The 20,241-nt window shown below is 42.8% G+C and overlaps 1 protein-coding gene and 1 long non-coding RNA gene across 4 annotated transcripts in view; one reads left to right on the top strand and one right to left on the bottom strand.

The window, feature by feature from the left end:
• The window catches only part of LOC144930199 (uncharacterized), a 140,516-nt gene that overhangs the window by 43,135 nt on the left and 77,140 nt on the right, over positions 1-20,241 (top strand). The gene's annotated exons all lie outside the window — the stretch shown is intronic.
• Positions 1-20,241, bottom strand: part of LOC140906701 (DGAT1/2-independent enzyme synthesizing storage lipids) — a 65,505-nt gene that overhangs the window by 20,724 nt on the left and 24,540 nt on the right. Inside the window, exon 4 of the mRNA XM_073331145.1 lies at positions 2,554-2,747. Coding sequence (XP_073187246.1) covers positions 2,554-2,747 — 194 coding nt within the window. The remainder of the gene's footprint in view (positions 1-2,553; positions 2,748-20,241) is intronic.

Below are 20,241 nucleotides of genomic sequence, written 5' to 3'. Positions count from 1 at the left end.
TTCGGTCCCTAGTCTGTAGCGATGAATTGGATTCTTCTGTCCGAAGTGCAGGACTCTGCACTTGTCCTTGTTGAACCTCATCAGATTTCTTTTGGCCCAATCCTCCAATTTGTCTAGGTCCCTGTGTATCCTATCCCTACCCTCCAGCGAATCTACCACTCCTCCCAGTTTAGCGTCAGAAATGAGAACAGGTGTTCACATGGCACTCCTGTAGCCGGCGTCGTGAGATATTTATGTGCCAGATGTGCTAAAGCAGGGATGGCTAAACTTACTGGCTCTCCGAGCTGCATAAGACAAGCTTCAGAAGTTTGAGAGCCCGGGCACATCTGCCAGGAGATGGTGCACCCCACAGGGCTGAAGCTCCGAGGCCCCGCCTTCCTGCTGGACAGAAGCGCTTACTCCACCACCCCACTGCAAGGAAGAGGTCCTGAGCTCCCCCCTCCCAATCTGGTAGGTGCACAAGGGGGGGTTGCATGGCGGGCTTGTGAGCTGCACTTTAATGGTAAAAGAGCCACATGGGGCTCACGAGCCACAGTTTGGCCACCCCTCCACTAAAGAATCATATGTCCCTTCATGCTTCAAGCACCAGTCCAGAGGACATGCATCCATGCTGATGACAGGTTCTGCTCAATAACGATTCAAAGCAGTGCAGACTGACGCACATTCATTTTAATCATCTGAGTCAGATGCTACCAGCAGAAAGTTGATTTTCTTTTTTGGTGGCTCAGGTTCTGTAGTTTTCACATCAGAGTGTTGCTCTTTTAAGACTTCTAAAAGCATGCTCCACACCTCGTCCCTCTCAGAGTTTGGCAGGCATTTCAGATTCTTAAACCTTGGGTTGAGTGCAGTAGCTATCTCTAGAAATCTCACATTGGTACCTTCTTTGAGGCTTGTCAAATCTGCAGTGAAAGTGTTCTTAAAAGTAACAACATGTGCTGAGTCATCATCTGAGACTGCTATAACATGAAATATATGGCAGAATGTCGGTAAAACACAGAGCAGGAGACATTCAGTTCTCCCCCGAGGAGTTCAATAATGAATTTAATTAACGCATTTTTTTTTAACGAGCATCATCAGCACGGAAGCATGTCCTCTGGAATGGTGGCCAAAGCATGAAGAGGCATATGACTGTTTAGCATATCTGGCACATAAATACCTTGCAACGCCAGCTACAAAAGTGCCATGCAAATAAGGGCGCAGCTTTATCTCCCATAAATGTAAACAACTTGTTTGTCTTAGCAAGTGGCTGACCAATAAGTACAACTGAGTGGACTTGTAGACTCTGAAGTTTTACATTATTTTGCTTTTGAGTGCACATATGTAACCAAAAAAAATCTACATCTGTAAATTGCACTTTCACAATAGAGAGATTGCACTATGGTATTTGTATGAGGTGAATTGAAAAATATTATTTCTTTTGTTTTTTACAATTCAAATATTTGTAATAATAATATAAAGTGAGCACTGTACACTTTGTAAACGAAATCAGTATATCTGAAAATGTAGAAAAACATCCAAAAATATTTAATAAATGTCAGTTGGTATTCTATTGTTTAACAGTACGATTAAAACTGCAATTAATTGCGATTAATTTTTTTTAATTGCGTCAGTTAACTGCAATTAATTTACATCTCTAGAAGCAACACAATGGAATCCCTGTTTGCATACCAAGTCAACATAAGGATGTGACATTAACATGAAGTCAGCACACCAGGGAATAAACCTTGGAGGAAAAGAGAGGTCATCCATACTTGGGGGACAAACAATGGATTTGGAGGGATATAAGGAGAAGGAAAAAGGACACCACTTTTTCCTGCATCTGAGGATGTAATTGGGCAGTATGATTACATTCATGAAAATGAGATCCCAACCTGCCCTGGTTGGGAACACTGTAAAGGACATTTAGGTGAGAAATGACTGCTTTTCGACAGATGGTTAGCCTGTTAAAGTTAAGTTTAGTCTCTAGAAAGCATATAGGGATTTTCTTTTATATGTAACCTTTCTGTTTCCATCATTATCCTTACTCACTCTCCCTGAAATCTTAGCCTTTGATAGTAAATGTATGATTGTTTTCACTATAAATATATCTCGGTGCTGTGATATTATATGGGAGCCGATCCTCACATGAATCAAACAAGTTGGCATGTACGCTGTCCTCTTGAAGACAGCAAACCAGGTATTGCTGTTAATGGTTAGTTACAGGGGCTGGATATCACACGGGAATGCTTCAAAACAGCTCGGGAACTGGCATGCACCTACTATTAGCCTGCAAACCATAGTGAGGGCTCCCATTGCCTCAAGAAGACTGTTTGGGTGACTGACAGACTGGTGGTGTCAGGGATCTGAAACCCAGTTAAGCACAAGCAATTCTTTCTCTAGCTGGAGACAGGGAGGTAACAAGGTGACTCATATTCCTAGGCATCCTGAGAAAGTGTCAGACCAGGTCCTGTAGCTAGTCTTGCATCCTTTATGACTCAGGCACAGAGAGGGTCATATAACACAAAACAATCAATGGGTTACACATTTACATCACACACACAGGAGACCACTCACCACTTTTGCATCTATGGCCACTTGAGCAAAACCTTTACGATTACCCCACAAGACACCGTAGTTTTCATCACTAAAGAATGATTCTCGAGCTCCACCTGGTGCAACACCCAGTAAGTTGCCTTTCTTCAGAATTTCAACACATTGTTCTCTCCCCCCATTCACTGCAGTAAGCAGTTTAAGATATAGTTGTAGGCCTGCAATAAACATAACCAGTACAGATCATTATGGTACTTTAAACTCATTACGTAATTCATATTTTGAAAATTAAACCCAATCAAACACACACACATATCTTCAGCATTTTTTAATTGTGGCTACATATTACATATCTGAAAAAACTGGAGATGTCATAATCAGTATAATGAGCTCAATGGAGTAGAGTTCTGAAACAGAGCAATAAAGAGAGGCAGAGGCCAAATTATGTTTTATCTCAATCAGCTGGGATAAAGGAGAAATCAGTTAAGTGGGAAATAATCACTAGTAAATCAGAGTTAGTTGTTTTAGCAGGAACTACTTGGGATTACACCATAAACTATTACTGTTATCTACCTGTATAGTAACTACTATTATCTTAATTAAACATAATTAAATGTATAGGTAATAATTTACATTTATGAAATAGCGGAATTTTGAATTAGAAAATACAATGCACTAGAACATAACCCCACTGTTATAAGTTCACTTTTCAGTTTCTCAGTTTTCAGCCTTTGGAAGCCCAGCATATGAAGGAAGAGTTCTTAGGATGTTTAGTTATATCCTTAGCAATCCTCTTGTGCAATCTTTGTTTACTGTTTTGAGTTCCAGCTTAAATAAAGGGTTCTGTTCCTTGATGTGATGTGTTGGCTTCTTGACTGAAGAAGATTGATTATTCCTCTGTTACTTTCTGGCTTATAGTTCCTTTCCTCTCTGGCAATTTCTCTACTCCTGTCACATCACCTTAAGATTCTGTCTGGATGTTTTGTTTTAAAGTCCTTACTACTTTCTTACTTTTGCTACAGCTCACTTTTTCCATATTTCTTAAGTCTGTTTCTCTTTTATTACATCTTATTTTGTTCACATTTCATTCTTGCTTTACTTTTCTCAGAGTTTTCTAACAATGTTTTTCTAATAATTTCTTAGATTACTTAGAGACTCTTTAGCTATTTTTCCGCGTTTAGCTATACTGTTCTTCTTTTAACATTTCCTCTTTTCCCCTTATACCACTGTCTTTCCTTTTCCCAGGTCCTGTCCCTTTTGTGATTATCCCTACTTTCCTAGTATCTCTGTCTTTCCTGTCCCTCCTGAACGGGCCTTATTCCATTTCAGCTCTGTTCCTAGGACCGCTTCAATGACACACCTGAGCCACTGGAGTCCCATACACTTGTTACCCAGGGTTCTTTCAACCCAAAGCTCTTGGTAACTTTTACTCTGTGCGAGGTGGTGTCAGGAAATAAATCAGGGGAGACACAGCCGTCCGACCGATAGATGGCTGGCACAAACAGGACAACACAAGAGTGCTTTCACTTAAAGCTTAACTTTACTTAGTCTCAAGCACTTATACACACATATGCAACAGGTTAGTAAAACACCCCCAACCCTTGATAATTACCAAAGCTGAGTGTGGCTCTCGAGTGGCACAGCGGCAGCCAGTCTGCCAGTGGGGAACACAAGATGCATCCAGAGGGAGAGTCCAGTCCTGAAGAGTCCCACTACCTCAAACTTTTCCTACTTATTTATCAGGCTCCTTCTGATTATCGATTAACCAGGTGTGGGTTTTTGCGGCCTTGAGGCCCCAATAGACATTCCTGGGGCACATCCTGCTCTTCTAAAAAGCATGTATCAGCAACTTCAACACAATTCTTATCAGGAAGGACACGGGGTCAAGCTGCCCTCTCTGTGGCACCCAAAAAAACCCCCTCCCCTCCTGCCTGGGTTAAACTGACACTGCTGAATGGCCAATTTACAGCCTGCTGACTTGGCTGCTTTTAGCAATAAGCCATAGTGGTTTCAGGCACTTTACTGCTTTGCCAAAGTCTCCCCGTACACCCTGGCTCTCCACTTACTGCATCCCTTCTTTCCTGTCCTGGTTGCTGCCTTGCTCACTACTTGCCTCTCTCCCAGTGCTGGCCAACCTCCCTCCAGACTCCACCAGCTGTTTCTACCACTGTCTGTTTAGCCTGCTTGCAGCAGCACTCCAGGAAGGAAACTGCCACCTGCTCTTCCCCTCTTGTTTTTTTCTTTTCTATTTCCCCCCCCCCCCCCCCAAACCATCCCAGGCTCAAGGTCACCCTACTTCAACAGCCTCACAATAAATGGAGTTATCCAGACATAGAACAGACAAAGTAGATAGAATAAAACCAGGGAAGTTACTGCAGGGTGACATGACTGTGCTGAATGGTCTTTGTATTTTTCAGTCACTACTACCGCATCTGTTGATGGATACAAATTTAAGGCCAAATTCTGACTTTAGTGGTTGCAGAATTTGGTCCATAGTTTTTCTCACTTTTACATTAAAAACTTTGGAGACTTTGCCTGAGGCTCACTTGGAAATCAGAATTGTTTTATAAATTTACAGCTTGAAACTAAACAGCCCTTTCTTGTGTGCTCCTTTTGTTAGAAGACATTTTGACAACCAGCAGAATGCCTAATGTTTTTAGGCAATTGCCAGTAACTGGAATATCAGTTAATGTGCTCATTGCTAAAAGTAGCTAAGCTAGCCAGTAGGCCTTTGTAGCAGCCTTAGCATAACTAAATGAGCTGGAAGGTGGGAGCTGAGTGACCATGGGAGTTGGGCATGACCCTGCTTGCCTTCCTGTTTAAGCTTTCTTTGAAAGTGCTGAAATTGTATCTTTTAAAAAAACAGGAAGTCTAGAGATATCTTTGGACTGTTGTTGTGTGAAAGACAGCTGCAGGACTAACAGCTTAAAACGTGCTTGCTTAATGGTTTTTCTTTGATTGACATGTTGTTGATATAATTGTAGTAGTTACTAATCTAAAAGGGGTAGACAGGTCTGAGGAATTTGGATTTGACCTTCTGGACATCTCTTGGAATCCAAAGTGACAGGCATTCAACTGGCCACTTGAACTTTGTCATCTGACCACTCGAGACCCCTTCAGACCGTGGGTAACTATTATTTGGGGGCGCTTTAACATTTTGCATATCTTTGTGCTTGAGATCTAATAAAATAGTAATTTTGGATGAAAGCACTTTGGGTTTGTGCCAAACTTTAATCAGACGGATGCAGTGTGTCACCCATTGATTTGTTCTTGACACTATCTTGAAAGAGTACAGTTACTCCGAGCTTTGGTTTGAGAGAATCCTGGGTAACACCCTCACTTAATTTGAATGAGTTAAAAAAAGTCACAGTTGCTTACCCAGAATATATACACAACACCTGAAAATAAGCCTAACTTACCATTACCCTATTGAGAAGCTAAGAACTTTTGAGTGGGTTATAAACTATAACTTCTTGTAGTCTGAAGACAGGGGCAAAAAGTCACAACACAGGGAAACATGGTATATATCAGAATACCAAGAGACCAATACCAAGATTAAAAATGATCCAAATTGCTCCAATAACAAAATTATGTTAAGGATAGTAAGAATTTTTGACACTACAGATGTATATTAGAAAATTTTATTACCTTTTTTCTTTCTGAGTTCACAAATGTAGCTCTGAGATTTTGGGTTGCAAATGAAATAAAGATTACTAAAGTTCAGTTCCTCAAACTATTTTCAGTTGGTTTAAAGAAACTTCTTAGAAAGATGTTTAACTTTAATGAATACAAAAACTGAATCATCCACATTATGCTGAGCAGTATCGGAAGTGGGGATTATACTTTGAAACAGCCTCTAAGGAGAATAGCATAGACAAACAAACCACTAGCTCCTAGGTAAATTTGAATTGCATTAACAAACCTCCAGCTACCAGTGGAATAATGGTAGCCTAATTATGGTGGAAAATGACCAGAAATTTTTTTGAAGCATTAAACTTTAAAAGGTATGGTCATTCACCCATAAATTTACAGTAATAAAGAAATATACTATATAAAATAATTCCTTATACACCAAAGAAGTACAGTGAAGTAAGAAGCCAATCTCAGAAAGAAAGAAAGAAAACAGTTCTCCTCCCAGTGGCCTCTGCATATTACCACTTGTGAAATGTATCAGCCAAGCCACTCTGACAATGAAACCTAGCTAGCAGTGCTCAGAGCCCGCTTCAGTTGTCCTGAAAATTCTAGGGGCCAGGCTATACAAAGGGCCACAGCGATCCATAGCCACTCCAATTCCTTCCTGCGGCCTGCAATGATGGACTCTGAACCTTTCTGGACTTTTGCTCTGATCCTTTAAAAGCCCTCTAGTAGTTATGAAGTTAGAGTTAAGGATTGTAGTTAGTTTCTAGTTTACATAGGTAGGGTAGTTTAGTTTTACAGTACACATTTTAATGGAAAAATTCAAACAGTGGAGCTGAAGAACCACCCTGGATTCAAACATTGTGTCTCCTACCCAAGATGTTTCTAGCCTCAGATGCACATTCCTGATGCCGTGCTTACTTCAGAGAGAGACATTCTCCATCAAGGTGCTCAATCTGCATCATGTTTACTCTGAGAGCTAAGAAGGGGAGACAGAATAGATTGCATGTACTCCTTCAGGAGGCATTTGTCAGCTCAGAGGGATCTGAGAAGACATCAGATCCACGGGATAAGTCCAGACCATCTTTAGCTCTAGGTCCTTCAGATCAGAAAGATAAACAGAAACATAATGACCTCTGTCCATTCTGAGGGCACCTTCAACTCCAGCAGCATCGGCTGTGCCACCTTCAGAGAAAGGGAAGAATGAGGCTAAGAAGGTCTCCAGGTCTGCAGATCTGAGACAAGATGAGAGAAATCTACCTATGGAAACCACCTCTGTTAGTAGAACTATTCCAAGAATGGAAAATTCATCAGATCCAGAGTCTATGAATCTGAATAAGATTATGGCACATAAAAATTCTGTGAGCAGAGCTAAGATACAGGCATCAAAGTCTTTGGAATCAGTGTGTAATCAAGGTACTTTGCCAGTTTCAAAGTAAGGGAAGCTACCCTTAAGCCTGCGGCTTACAGAGTGCAACCATAGCCAGTGAGAACCACTCTTGTGCAACATTCTGGTTCCAATCCTCCTATTTATTCTCTCACAGAAATGGCTCAGATCCAGCCCTCTTGAGTCCTTAGCAATCTCAGATGCAAAAAAAAGATCAAGAACAAATAAGAGGAGCTCTTCTTCAGCATGCCTTTCCTTACCTCCAGAGAATAAGAGAAGAGAGGAATGGTGATTTCACCTCCAGTTCCACTTCCAAAGACACCTTTGGGATCTCCACATATATTATCTCTATGATCCGTTCTATAAGATCCACTGCTGTCACCTCTACTCTCACTATCAGATCCAGGATCAGAACCATTATCTGAGTAATATCCAGTTCAGATCAGCTGGTACCATTGGCTCCTTCTCATCTGCCTGATCATAACAAGAGATATTGGGACTCAAGATCCGTCAAGGGTATGAATCGGATCTGATGACTGAATCCTGGCCAGAATGGCCTTGGTCACATTGGCTTTATTGACTGGATCTGTATTATGCATCTTACTGAGAACACATGAGACCAAGTAAAGGACTTAAAAAACTACTACTTACTCTCCATCTGTGGAAGCAGTAGCTTCCAAGAATTGATTGAAAGGATGGCGGCTATTTTAAAGTTACAAACCTTGACTTCAAAATTTCTCCTTCTCTATTGAATATTCTTGGTTCCCACTTGTCCTCCAGAGTTCCTCTACCTTTGCTGATTGGTTTACCACAACCTGCAAAACTTATTTGGTCCAACCCAACATCAGTTCAGTCAATATCTAAAAACATAGGCAAACTGTATCCTCTTCCTCAGGAAGGTTTCTCCTACTTTCACCCATCCTATCGCTAATTGCTTGCTGGTCGGGGCAGCCATTCAAAGAACAACACGAGGCACCATGTGTCAGCCTATTCCAAACAAGGAAATGAAACACTGAACAAGACATGAATTCACAGCAATAGTCACAGTAGCCTTGTAAATATGTAGCTAGTAGATAAGGGAATAGAAGGGAAGTGAATGATATGTAATGGATGACAGATGTGTGGCACATGGATAGCACATGATCTGTATGGAGATTGGTTCCTATAAATTAATAAATCAGTCACACACTTGATATAGAATCATAGACTTTAAGGTCAGAAGGGACCATTATGATCATCTAGTCTGACCTCCTGCACAACGCAGGCCACAGAATCTCACCCACCCACTCCTGTAACAAACCCCTGACCTATGCCTGAGCTATTGAAGACCTCAAACTGTGGCTTAAAGACTTCAAGGAGCAGAGAATCCTCCAGGAAGTGACCCGTGCCCCACGCTGCAGAGGAAGGCAAAACACCCCCAGGGCCTCTGCCAATCTGCCCTGGAGGAAATTCCTTCCCGACCCCAAATATGGCCATCAGCTAAACGCTGAGCATGTGGGCAAGACTCACCAGCTAGACACCCAGGAAAGAATTCTCTGTAGTAACTCAGATCCCACCCTATCTAGCATCCCATCACAGGCCATTGGGCATGTCAAGGTTCTTTCCCCACTCTGAACTCTAGGGTACAGATGTGGGGACCTGCATGAAAGACTCCCTGAGCTTATTCTTACCAGCTTAGGTTAAAAACTTCCCCAAGGTAGAAACTTTGCCTTGTTCTTGAACAGTATGCTGCCACCACCAAGCGTTTTAAACAAAGAACAGGGAAAGAGACCACTTGGAGATGTCTTCCCCCAAAATATTCCCCCAAGCCCTACACCCCCTTTCCTTGGGAAGGCTTGATAATAATCCTCACCAATTGGTACAGGTGAACATAGAACCAAACCCTTGGATCTTAAGAACAATGAAAAATCAATCAGGTTCTTAAAAGAAGAATTTTAATTAAAGAAAAGGTAAAAGAATCACCTCTGTAAAATCAGAATGGTAAATACCTTACAGGGTAATCAGATTCAAAACATAGACAATCCCTCTAGGCAAAACCTTAAGTTACAAAAAGATACAAAACAGGAATATACAATCCCTCCAGCACAGCTTATTTTACCAGCCATTAAACAAAAGAAAATCTAACGCATTTTCTAGCTAGATTACTTACTAACTTAACAGGAGTTGGAAGGCTTGCATTTCTGATCTGTTCCCAGCAAAAGCATTACAGAGACAGACAGAACCCTTTGTTCCCCGCCCCCCTCTAGATTTGAAAGTATCTTGTCCCCTCATTGGTCATTTTGGGTCAGGTGCCGGCGAGGTTACCTTAGCTTCTTAACCCTTTACAGGTGAAAGGGTTTTGCCTTTGGCCAGGAGGGATTTTATAGCACTGTATACAGAAAGGTAGTTACCCTTTCCTTTATATTTATGACATGCCCCCCAAATCACAGATAGGGTGAAACATTGGCTGTGATGTCTTCCTGGAGCTCTAGGAGAAAACAGAGTTAATAAGACACATGCACCTCTAAAATATACTACTAACTGTATAAAGACTAACAATATTTTCCACATCTTAAGGACAATTTTAACCAGTTGATTCTGGGAAACTTTCAAGGGAGAGTGCATCAGCCACTTTATTAGAAGCTCCTGAAATGTGTTGTATGTCAAAATCAAAATCTTGGAGAGCTAAACTCCACCGATAAGTTTTTTGTTATTTCCCTTGGTGGCATGAAGCCACTGTACCACAGCATGGTCAGTTTGCAGGTGGAAACGCTGTCCTCAAACATATGGGCGTAGCTTTTCCAGAGTGTAGACAATGGCGTAACATTCCTTTTCAGTGATTGAGCAGTGGCTTTCCCTCTCAGACAGCTTCTGTCTGAGAAACACGACAGGATGGAACTCTTGATTCGGTCCTTCTTGCATTAAGTCCACGGTATCTCCCCATCTGGTTTGGGAACTAGAACCACTGGAGATGCCCATGCACTGCCAGAGGGGCAGATTACACCCATCTGTAGTATATCTCCCGTTCTATAGCAGTTTTAGCTTGAGGAGACACCCGTTAAGGTTGGGCTCTAATTGGGCAAGCATTACCTGTGTCAATGGAGTGGTATACCCATTCAGTCAGTCCTGGGGAGTCTGAGAACGTCGGTGCATAGTTAGTGCACAGCTCCTTGATCTGCTGTTGCCACATACGCCCAAGGGTCATAGAGAGGTTCACCTCTTCCACGCTACCATCCCTTTTCCCTTCGTAGTAGACACCTTCAGGCCACTCAGCGTCATCTCCTCCCTGGGCTGTAAACTGACAAACCTTTAATTCTCTGGAATAAAAGGGCTTTAGAGAATTAATATGGTACACCTTAGGCTTTCGGTTGGGTGGGGAATACTATGAGATAATTAACAGCTCCCAGGTGCTCTTGGACCGTGAATGGCCCTTCCCACGACACTTCCATTTTATGGGCCTGGAGTGCCTTTAAGACCATGACCTGGTCCCCTACTTTGAAGGAACGGTCTCTGGCATGTTTATCATACCAGGCTTTTTGCTCTTTTTCAGCATCCTGTAGGTTTTTTTTAGCAAGGGCTAAAGAGGTTCAGAGGGTGTTTTATAGGTTGGTTACAAAGTCCAGAATGTTAGTTCCTGGAGAAGATGTAAACCCCTCCCATTGCTACTTCACCAACTGTAATGGCCCCTTAACCTCGCAGCCACATACAAGTTCAAATGGTGAAAATCCTAAACTAGGATGTGGTACAGCTCTGTAGGCAAAGAGCAACTGCTGCAACACTAGGTCCCAATCATTGGAGTGCTCATTTATGAATTTACATATCATGGCCCCCAAAGTTCCATTAAACTTCTCCACCAGGCCATTTGTTTCATGGTGGTAAGGGATGGCAACCAAGTGATTCACCCCATGAGCTTCCCAAAGGCTTTCCATAGTTCCTGCCAGGAAATTAGTCCCTGCATCTGTGAGGATGTCAGAGGGCCAAACTACCCTGGCAAAAATATCTTTTAGTGCCTGGCACACACTTTTAGCCTGCTCTTGCTTAGAGCTACTGCTTCCGGCCATCGGGTGGCAAAATCCATGAAAGTCAGTATGTACTGCTTTCCTCTGGGTGTCTTTTTTGGAAAAGGACCCAGAATATCCACAACTACTCGCTGAAATGGAACCTCAATGATGGGGAGTGGCTGGAGAGGGGCTTTGACCTGATCTTGGGGTTTTCCCACCCTTTGGCACACCTCACAAGACTGGACATAGGTAGAAACATCCTTGCCCATTCCTTCCCAGTGGAACGACTTTCCCAAATGGTCTTTGATTCTGTTCACGCCACTAGGATGATCGTGGGCTAAGCTTAATAGCTTTACCTGGTACTTAGTTGGAACTACCAACTGTCTCTGAGGATGCCAGTCTTCCTGGTGTCCACCAGAAAGAGTTTCCTGGTATAAAAGTCCTCTTTCTACAACAAACCTGGATCAGTTAGAAGAGCTGAGAGGTGGTGGGTTGCTCTGTGCCACCGTCCAAGCTCTCTGGAGGCTTTCATCTGCTTCCTGTTCAGTCTGGAACTGTTCCCTTGATGTTGGAGACATCAGTTCCTCACTGGATTGTGGACGTGGGCTTGGTCCTTCTGGAAGCGATGCAGGTGATGGGGCTGTTTCCGTTGACTGTTTCCGTTGAACCGCTCTCCGCTGGTGCACTATGTTGGGTTTCAGGCTCCGGCTGAGCCTCTTGTGTAGGGTTATCTGCTGCTGCCAGTGCAGGTTCGGTGGCGTCCTCTGGTGTTGGGGTTGCAAGTACTGGATTCAGTGCTGGCAATGGTTCTGGTGCTCGTTGTTCCACCGGTTCTGGTTCTGGGACTGGCTCTATCTGGGTCTCTGGGACTGGATCCGCTACTGCTGTTGCAGACGTTGGCATGGGGTCCGGTTCCATCACCTCTGACCGGGTCCTGGTAGAAGTTTCTGGAACAGAGCTAGTTGTGACAGCTTGCTTAGCCTGGCTGCAGGTGACCATTCCCATTCTCTTGGCTAGGTTTACATGATTGGCCAAGTCTTCCCCCAACAGCATGGGGATGGGATAATCATCATAGACTGCAAAAGTCCACATTCCTGACCAGCCCTTGTACTGGACCGGCAACTTGGCTAGGCAAGTCAAAAGACTTTGACTTGAAGGGTTGAATCGTCACTTGTACCTCTGGGTCGATTAAATTGGGGTCCACTAAGGAAGCATGGATAGCAGACACTTGTGCTCCACTGTCCCTCCATGCTGTGACCTTCTTCCCGCACACACTCACAGTTTCCCTCCGCTCTGAGGGTATCTGGGAGGCATCTGGGCCTGAGGGCCTCTGGTGTGATTCTGGTGCAATGATATGTAGTCTGTTGGGGTTCTTGGGGCAGTTGGCCTTTACATGCCCCGGCTTGTTACATTTAAAACATAGAATCATAGAATCATAGAATATCAGGGTTGGAAGGGACCCCAGAAGGTCATCTAGTCCAACCCCCTGCTCAAAGCAGGACCAATTCCCAGTTAAATCATCCCAGCCAGGGCTTTGTCAAGCCTGACCTTAAAAACCTCTAAGGAAGGAGATTCTACCACCTCCCTAGGTAACGCATTCCAGTGTTTCACCACCCTCTTAGTGAAAAAGTTTTTCCTAATATCCAATCTAAACCTCCCCCACTGCAACTTGACTGGTCACTGGGGTGAGGTGGGTTGCTGGAGAATGGTGTGGGGGGACAATAAAGTGTCTGGAGTGTTTCTTGGGGTGTAGTTGGGGCCTTGGGCTGCCCCCCCGTAGTAGGGTGTGGTCTGAGGTTGTCCCTTCTGGTATCCACTCCAACTGTGACCAGAGTTGTTCCTCTCTCCTCCCTCCACCCATTTTGTTCTGGCTTGCCCCATCTCTCTGGTGGTCTGGGACTGCTCGTATTTATCAGCATAAGAAGCAAGACTTCCTGCTGAGTCCATTGTCTTATCCCATAAACACTGTTTTATATCATCCTTGGACATATTCAGGAATTGCTCCTGTATCATCAAATTCCGTATTCCTCCAAAGCTAGTTACATCCCGTCCGTTGAGCCATTTATCAAACAGATCTGTCATCTGGTTTACATAAGCCACATTACTTCATCCAGGTCCTCTCTTAAGGGCTCTAAATTTTACTCTGTAAGTTTCAGGTATAACTTGAAATTTTTTTAAAACCATATCCTTGAGTGTATTATAGTCAGAAGCCTCCCCAATAGGCATCTTATTGAATATGTCCAGAGCTCTTCCAGTCAATTTTGCAACCAATGTGGTCATCTTGTGAGCTTCAGGAATTTGATGGAGTGTGCACAGTCTCTCAAAGGTGAGAAAATATTCAGCAATATCACTGGATTCATCATACTGTGGACATAGTCGCTCCCATTTGTGGATTGTTGGGGAAGAATTGTTAGGGTTATTAGGTATATTCTGCTGAGCCTTTGCCTTCTCCATCTCCAGTGCATGCTTCCTCTCCTTTTCCTTCTCCTCCATTTCTTTTTCCTTTGCCTCCATTTCTCTCCTGTGGGCAGCCTCCATTTCTTTTGCCTCCATTTTCATCTGTTTGAGTTCTACCCGTCTTCATGTCCCTTTTGTCTTTCGTCAGCCTCAAATCTGGCTAATTCCAGCTTCTGTTGAACATTGCATTCTATCATCCTAACCTCTCTGTTTTTAACTAACTTTACACCCGAGAGTTAGAAAGAAAACAAAAAAAATCCTGGCTTTTAAAATTTTGCTGTCCTGTAACCTGATACCTTTTGTCTCTGATAGCTGTTATCAGCCTACAGAAAAATCTTTTTGTTATGCCTGATGCTCTGTCCCCCAGGCAGAGAGACAGAATCAACAGCTGCAATCACCTTTTACAAAACCTTTTAAAATCCTGCTGTGCTTCTGGTTCAAAATGATCCCACCACTCTGCCACCATGTTAAGGTTCCTTCCCCACTCTGAACTCTAGGGTACAGATGTGGGGACCTGCATGAAAGACCCCCTGAGCTTATTCTTACCAGCTTAGGTTAAAAACTTCCCCAAGGTAGAAACTTTGCCTTGTCCTTGAACAGTATGCTGCCACCACTAAGCGTTTTAAACAAAGAACAGGGAAAGAGACCACTTGGAGATGTCTTCCCCCAAAATATCCCCCCAAGCCCTACACCCCCTTTCCTTGGGAAGGCTTGATAATAATCCTCACCAATTGGTACAGGTGAACATAGACCCAAACCCTTGGATCTTAAAAACAATGAAAAATCAATCAGGTTTAGTACTTTTTGTGCCAAGGTCAGTAATAAAAAGATTAAATAAGATTGGTCCCAACACCAATCCCTGAGGAACTCCACTAGTAACCTCCCTCCAGCCTGACAGTTCACCTTTCAGTATGACCCATTGTAGTCTCCCCTTTAACCAATTCCTTATCCACCTTTCAATTTTCATATTGATCCCCATCTTTTCCAATTTAGTTAATAATTCCCCATGTGGAACTGTATCCAATGCCTTACTGAAATGAAGGTAAATTAGATCCATTGTGTTTCCTTTGTCCAAAAAATTTGTTACCTTCTCAAAGAAGGAGATCAGGTTGGTTTGGCACGATCTACCTTTTGTAAAACCATGTTATATTTTGTCCCAGTTACCACTGACCTCAATGTCCTTAACTACTTTCTCCTTCAAAATTTTTTTCCAAGACCTTGCATACTACAGATGTCAAACTAACAGGCCTGTAGTTACCCAGATCACTTTTTTCCCTTTCTTAAAAATAGGAACTATGTTAGCAATTCTCTAGTCATATGGTACAACCCCTGAGTTTACAGATTCATTAAAAATTCTTGCTAATGGGCTTGCAATTTCATGTGCCAGTTCCTTTAATATTCTTGGATGACGATTATCTGGGCCTCCCAATTTAGTCCCATTAAGCTGTTCGAGTTTGGTTTCTACCTCCGACGTGGTAATATCTACCTCCATATCCTCATTCCCATTTGTCATCCTACCATTATCCCTAAGCTCCTCATTAGCCTCATTAAAGACTGAGGGAAAGTATTTGTTTAGATATTGGGCCATGCCTAGATTATCCTTAACCTCATCCTCAGTGTTTAGCGGTCCCACTTCTTATTTGTTTATTTTCTTCTTATTTATATGGCTATAGAACCTTTTACTGTTGGTTTCAATTCCCTTTGCAAGGTCCAACTCTACATGGCTTTTGGCCTTTCTCACTTTATCCCTACATGTTCTGACCTCAATAAGGTAGCTTTCCTTGCTGATTCCTCCCATCTTCCACTCCTTGTAGGCTTTCTGCTTTTTCTTAATCACCTCTCTGAGATGCTTGCTCATCCAGCTTGGTCTACAACTCCTGCCTATGAATTTTTTCCCCTTTCTTGGGATGCAGGCTTCTGATAGTTTCTGCAACCTTGACTTGAAGTAATTCCATGCCTCTTCCACCTTTAGATCCACAAGTTCTTCAGTCCAATCCACTTCCCTAACTAATTTCCTTAATTTTTTAAAGTCAGCCCTTTTGAAATCAAAAACCCTAGTCACAGATCTATTTTTGTTTATCCTTCCATTTAGTTTGAACTGAATTAGCTCATAATTGCTCAAACCAAGGTTGTCCCCTACAACCATTTCTTCTATGAGGTCTTCACTACTCACCAAAACCAAATCTAAAACGGCATCCCCTCTTTTCGGTTCAGCAACTACTTGGTGAAGGAATCCGTCAGCTATCGCATCCAGGAAAATCTGAACCCTATTATTATTACTAGCACTTGTCCTCCAGTCTATATCTGGGAAGTTAAAGTCACCCATGATCACACAATTCCCATTAGTATTTACTTCATTAAAAACATTAAAGAGGTCACTATCCATATCGGATCCCGGCGGTCTATACCACACCCCAAGCACTGTCCCAGGGGAGGCTCTAGTAGCTTTTTTCCCCAATGTGATTTTTGCCCAGACAGACTGTTTTATCCATTCCATCGCTTCTTATTTCTTTACAGTCTACCTGATATATAATGCTGCTCCACCACCTTTGCCTTTATTTCTGTCTTTCCTAAACAGCACATACCCTTCAATACCTGTACTCCAGTCATGACGACTATTCCACCATGTTTCTGTTTTCCCTCTAATATCTGGTTTCACTTCCTGCACCAGTAGCTCTAGTTCCTCCATTTTGTTACCTAGGCTCCTCGCATTAGTGTACAAACATCTTAATTTTTGCTGTTTGGCCTCACTCACATTCTTTACCCGATTAGGCACAGACATTCTACTGCCAGTATCACCTATTAGACTGGTATCTACACTGCCCTTCCTCCTTTTGTCCATTCTCCTACCCATGGCTGTATCCTTTCTTACTTCGTTTTCTTCCCTCTCAATGTTAAAATCTGGCATGGAGATTACCTGGACATCTCCCAACCATCTCCCCCAAATTCCTAGTTTAAAGCTCTCTTAATCCGTTGTGCCAGCCTCCATCCTAGAAGTCTATTTCCCTCCCTATTCAGATGAAGTCCATCCCAAGAGAACAGTCCTCTGTCCATGAATGCCTCCCAGTGGTCATACATCCCAAAGCCCTCCTTATAGCACCACTGCCTGAACCATCTGTTGATCATCATAATCTTGTCATGCCTTTGTTTGCCTTCTCTAGGAACAGGCAGAATCCCACTGAAGATCACCTGAGCCTCGATTTCCTTAAGCATCTTCCCCAGCCTGGCATAGTCTCCCTTGATACATTCCAGCGAGAATCTAGCCATATGATTTGTTCCCACATGAAGGACAATCAGTGGATTCTTTCCCACTCCCATTAGGATCCTGTTCAGCCTCAGGTCCACATCCCGTATCTTAGCATCTGACAGACAGCACACCCTTCTGTTCTCTGGATCAGCTCTGGTTACAGGCCTGTCTATTCTTCTCAGTAAGGAGTCCCCAGTCATGTAGATCTGCCTTTTCCTGGTGATCGTGCAATTCTCCTGTCTATCCCCTGTTCCCTCTGGCTGCAGGTCCTCTCAATTCCTATTGTCCCTTCCAATCCTCTGCAACCCATTCTGTACCCACCTGGGGCTCATATTTGGTGTTGTTATCTCCATTGACTCTTCCCCTCTTTCTATAGAATTAGCGGCTCTTCTCTTCTTCCTTGCCCTTTCACCTTCAGTGACCACCTGCTGTGCCCCTTCTTCATTTTCAAACTCTGCAGACTTGTTCCTGAGCTCTATTTCTCCTTCACTTGCCCGTCTTTTCCTCTGCCTGGTTCTCTTAGTCATATGCTTCCACTGTCCACTTTCCTCACCCAGCAGTCTCCTCTCAGAGTTCTTTGACCCTGCTTCCATCTGCAAGTCTGAGCTTTTCCCTTCAGCCTCCTCATGTCTTTGCTCCATGATCCGCTCGAACCCCCTTCTAAACTCAAGCAAAGTTTCCACCAGCATCTCCAATCCTTGGATCTTTTCTTCCATCAGCTCTATCAGGCGGCACTTCATGCAGATGAGACTCTTTTCAGGTACCCCCTCCGGGATCACGTACATGCCACAGCTTCCACATCCAGTCACCTTCATTGTGTCTTCCACTGCTTGGGTCACTACCACTGCTGCCTCTGTGTCTGTCATCGCCTTCTCACCTAGGTCCTGTTCGTAACTACCTTCTCCTCCAGCAGAACTCCCACTCAGACTCCCCTGTTTACAGCTCTGTTTGCTGGCTCCTGTGCCGCTGCAGCTGGAAGATATGTGTCAGTGTATGGTTAAAATTGTATATAAAGTAATCAGTGACTGTATTCTCTGGGGATTTGTGGTTGTGATGACAGTGATATACCCTGTACCCACCCTCTAAGCTTGAGCCTGATCTACTCATTACAGTTCTTTATTGGCATACAGTAAAAACCTGAGTGATGAGTGCAGAATAGAGCTGAGTTTCTGGGAACTGAGAGGTTAAGGTCTTGAGAGGAATTGCAACACCACTCATTCTATTCCTTCTCATAAAGAGCATAAGAAAATTGATATATTAGCGAGAAAACTATTTTGGTCATCTACTTTGGGCTCCAAATTATCAGTCATTGCCGCTAACAATATCATTCATGGGAAAAATTAGAGCTGTTCATCAAATTTTTATCAGAAGATGAGAGAAAGTTAGCAAATATTATTGCTTCACATGGCCAACAGATTGTTAAATATGTTTTGAGGGCATGCTATGACTCTTCAGATTTTCCAACAACAGCAGTTTCATTTGTAATTTTCTTAAAATGCTTTGCTTAGTTGAAATCTTCTTATCTCCAACCAGAGACTAAAGAAAGGGCTGAAGATCTCCCCTTGGAGGGGTGAGGTCTTTTTTAGTATAAAGCCTGATGAGGTATTAGAAAGAATGAAGGAGACAAGATGTACTGCAAGGTCTCTGGGATTTTACCAGCAACAGCAGAGGAAGAGAACTGGAATGTCTTTTCTCAGATATCAAAGACAGCAGTATCCCTTTTCTTCTTTTTTGTCACACTCTTCAGAGAGGAGACAATATTATCCTCAATACCCATCCCAACATTTGTCTCAACATTGTAGAGGAAATTTTAAGCCTAAATCAAGAGAGAAACCACCTTCTTTTCAAGACTAGTTCTAAATGTAAAATTTGACAATTTGCTAGGCAGCTGCAGTCTGACTGTTCAACAAAAGAGAAATCAACTGTTTGAAAACCAGCTGTGCAGTTTTTCCTGCCATTGGGGTTTGATAACTATGGACAAGTGGATATTGGAAATGTTTCACAGCAGGTATGCCATATAGTTTGAGACTCTACTTTACCCCACTCACACCTAGTCAGGGACCTCTCCCATGCAAGTCTTCTAAGATCAGAAGTTCAAACTTTCAGAGATGAGACCAGTAGATGAAGTCTCAAAAATATTCAGGGAGAAAGGGTTTTACTCACAATATTTCATGATTGTCAAAAAAGATGGTGGTTTATGTCCAATATCAGATCTGAGGAGTCTAAATACCTTCATCAGGAAGTTCTGGTTTCACGTTAATCTTGGCCTCCAATCTACCTTCCATTTAGTTGACTGATTGGTTTTCAGTTCTTGATCTAAAAGACGCTTACTTCCACATAGATACTTTCGCAAAAACCTCAGATTTGTAATAAGAAATGGTAATGGTCCTTCATTTTGACCCCTAGCTACCACTCCCAAAGTTTGCACAAAGTACCTATCAGTGGTAGCAGCTCTCTTGAGAAAGAAAGGGATAAGTGTGTATCCATATTTAGACTATTGGTTACTAAGGCACAGTTGCAAGATCTTCTTTGTGAAGCTGTTATCTACACATGTACACTTTTCAGGAGTTTGGGATTCCTCATAAATCAAAAGTCCCATTTGGAACCCACCAACACCATATTCTTCATAGGAGCTCAATTGGACTCCAGTCTGGGACAAGCTATGCTTCCGTGAGATAGGTTCCTGAATATCAAGAAGACCACAGAGACTAAAAAGTCATCAGTCTCATAAAAAAAATGTATTCTGCCTCAGGTTGATGAGTCTCCTAGTGTCTATGGCCTATGTAACTGTGCACACCTGTCTAAAAATGAGAACCCTCTTCCAGCACTGTTGTCAACAAACTACAAACAGGGAAAACACTCCATGTATCGAAATCTGTGAAGGTTCTGTCAGATTTACTCTTCTGAACTCAGCCACAGAATATTCTGATGAGAGTATCATTCAGATATCCAGTTTCACCAGTGGTGTTCACAACAGATACATGCAATACTGGATAGGGAGCTCT

This window comes from Lepidochelys kempii, chromosome 2 (genome assembly GCF_965140285.1).
Source record: "Lepidochelys kempii isolate rLepKem1 chromosome 2, rLepKem1.hap1, whole genome shotgun sequence".
Taxonomy (NCBI): Eukaryota; Metazoa; Chordata; order Testudines; family Cheloniidae; genus Lepidochelys; species Lepidochelys kempii.
Note: the sequence above shows the minus strand (reverse complement) of the source record. Positions and strands in the feature narration are given on the sequence as shown.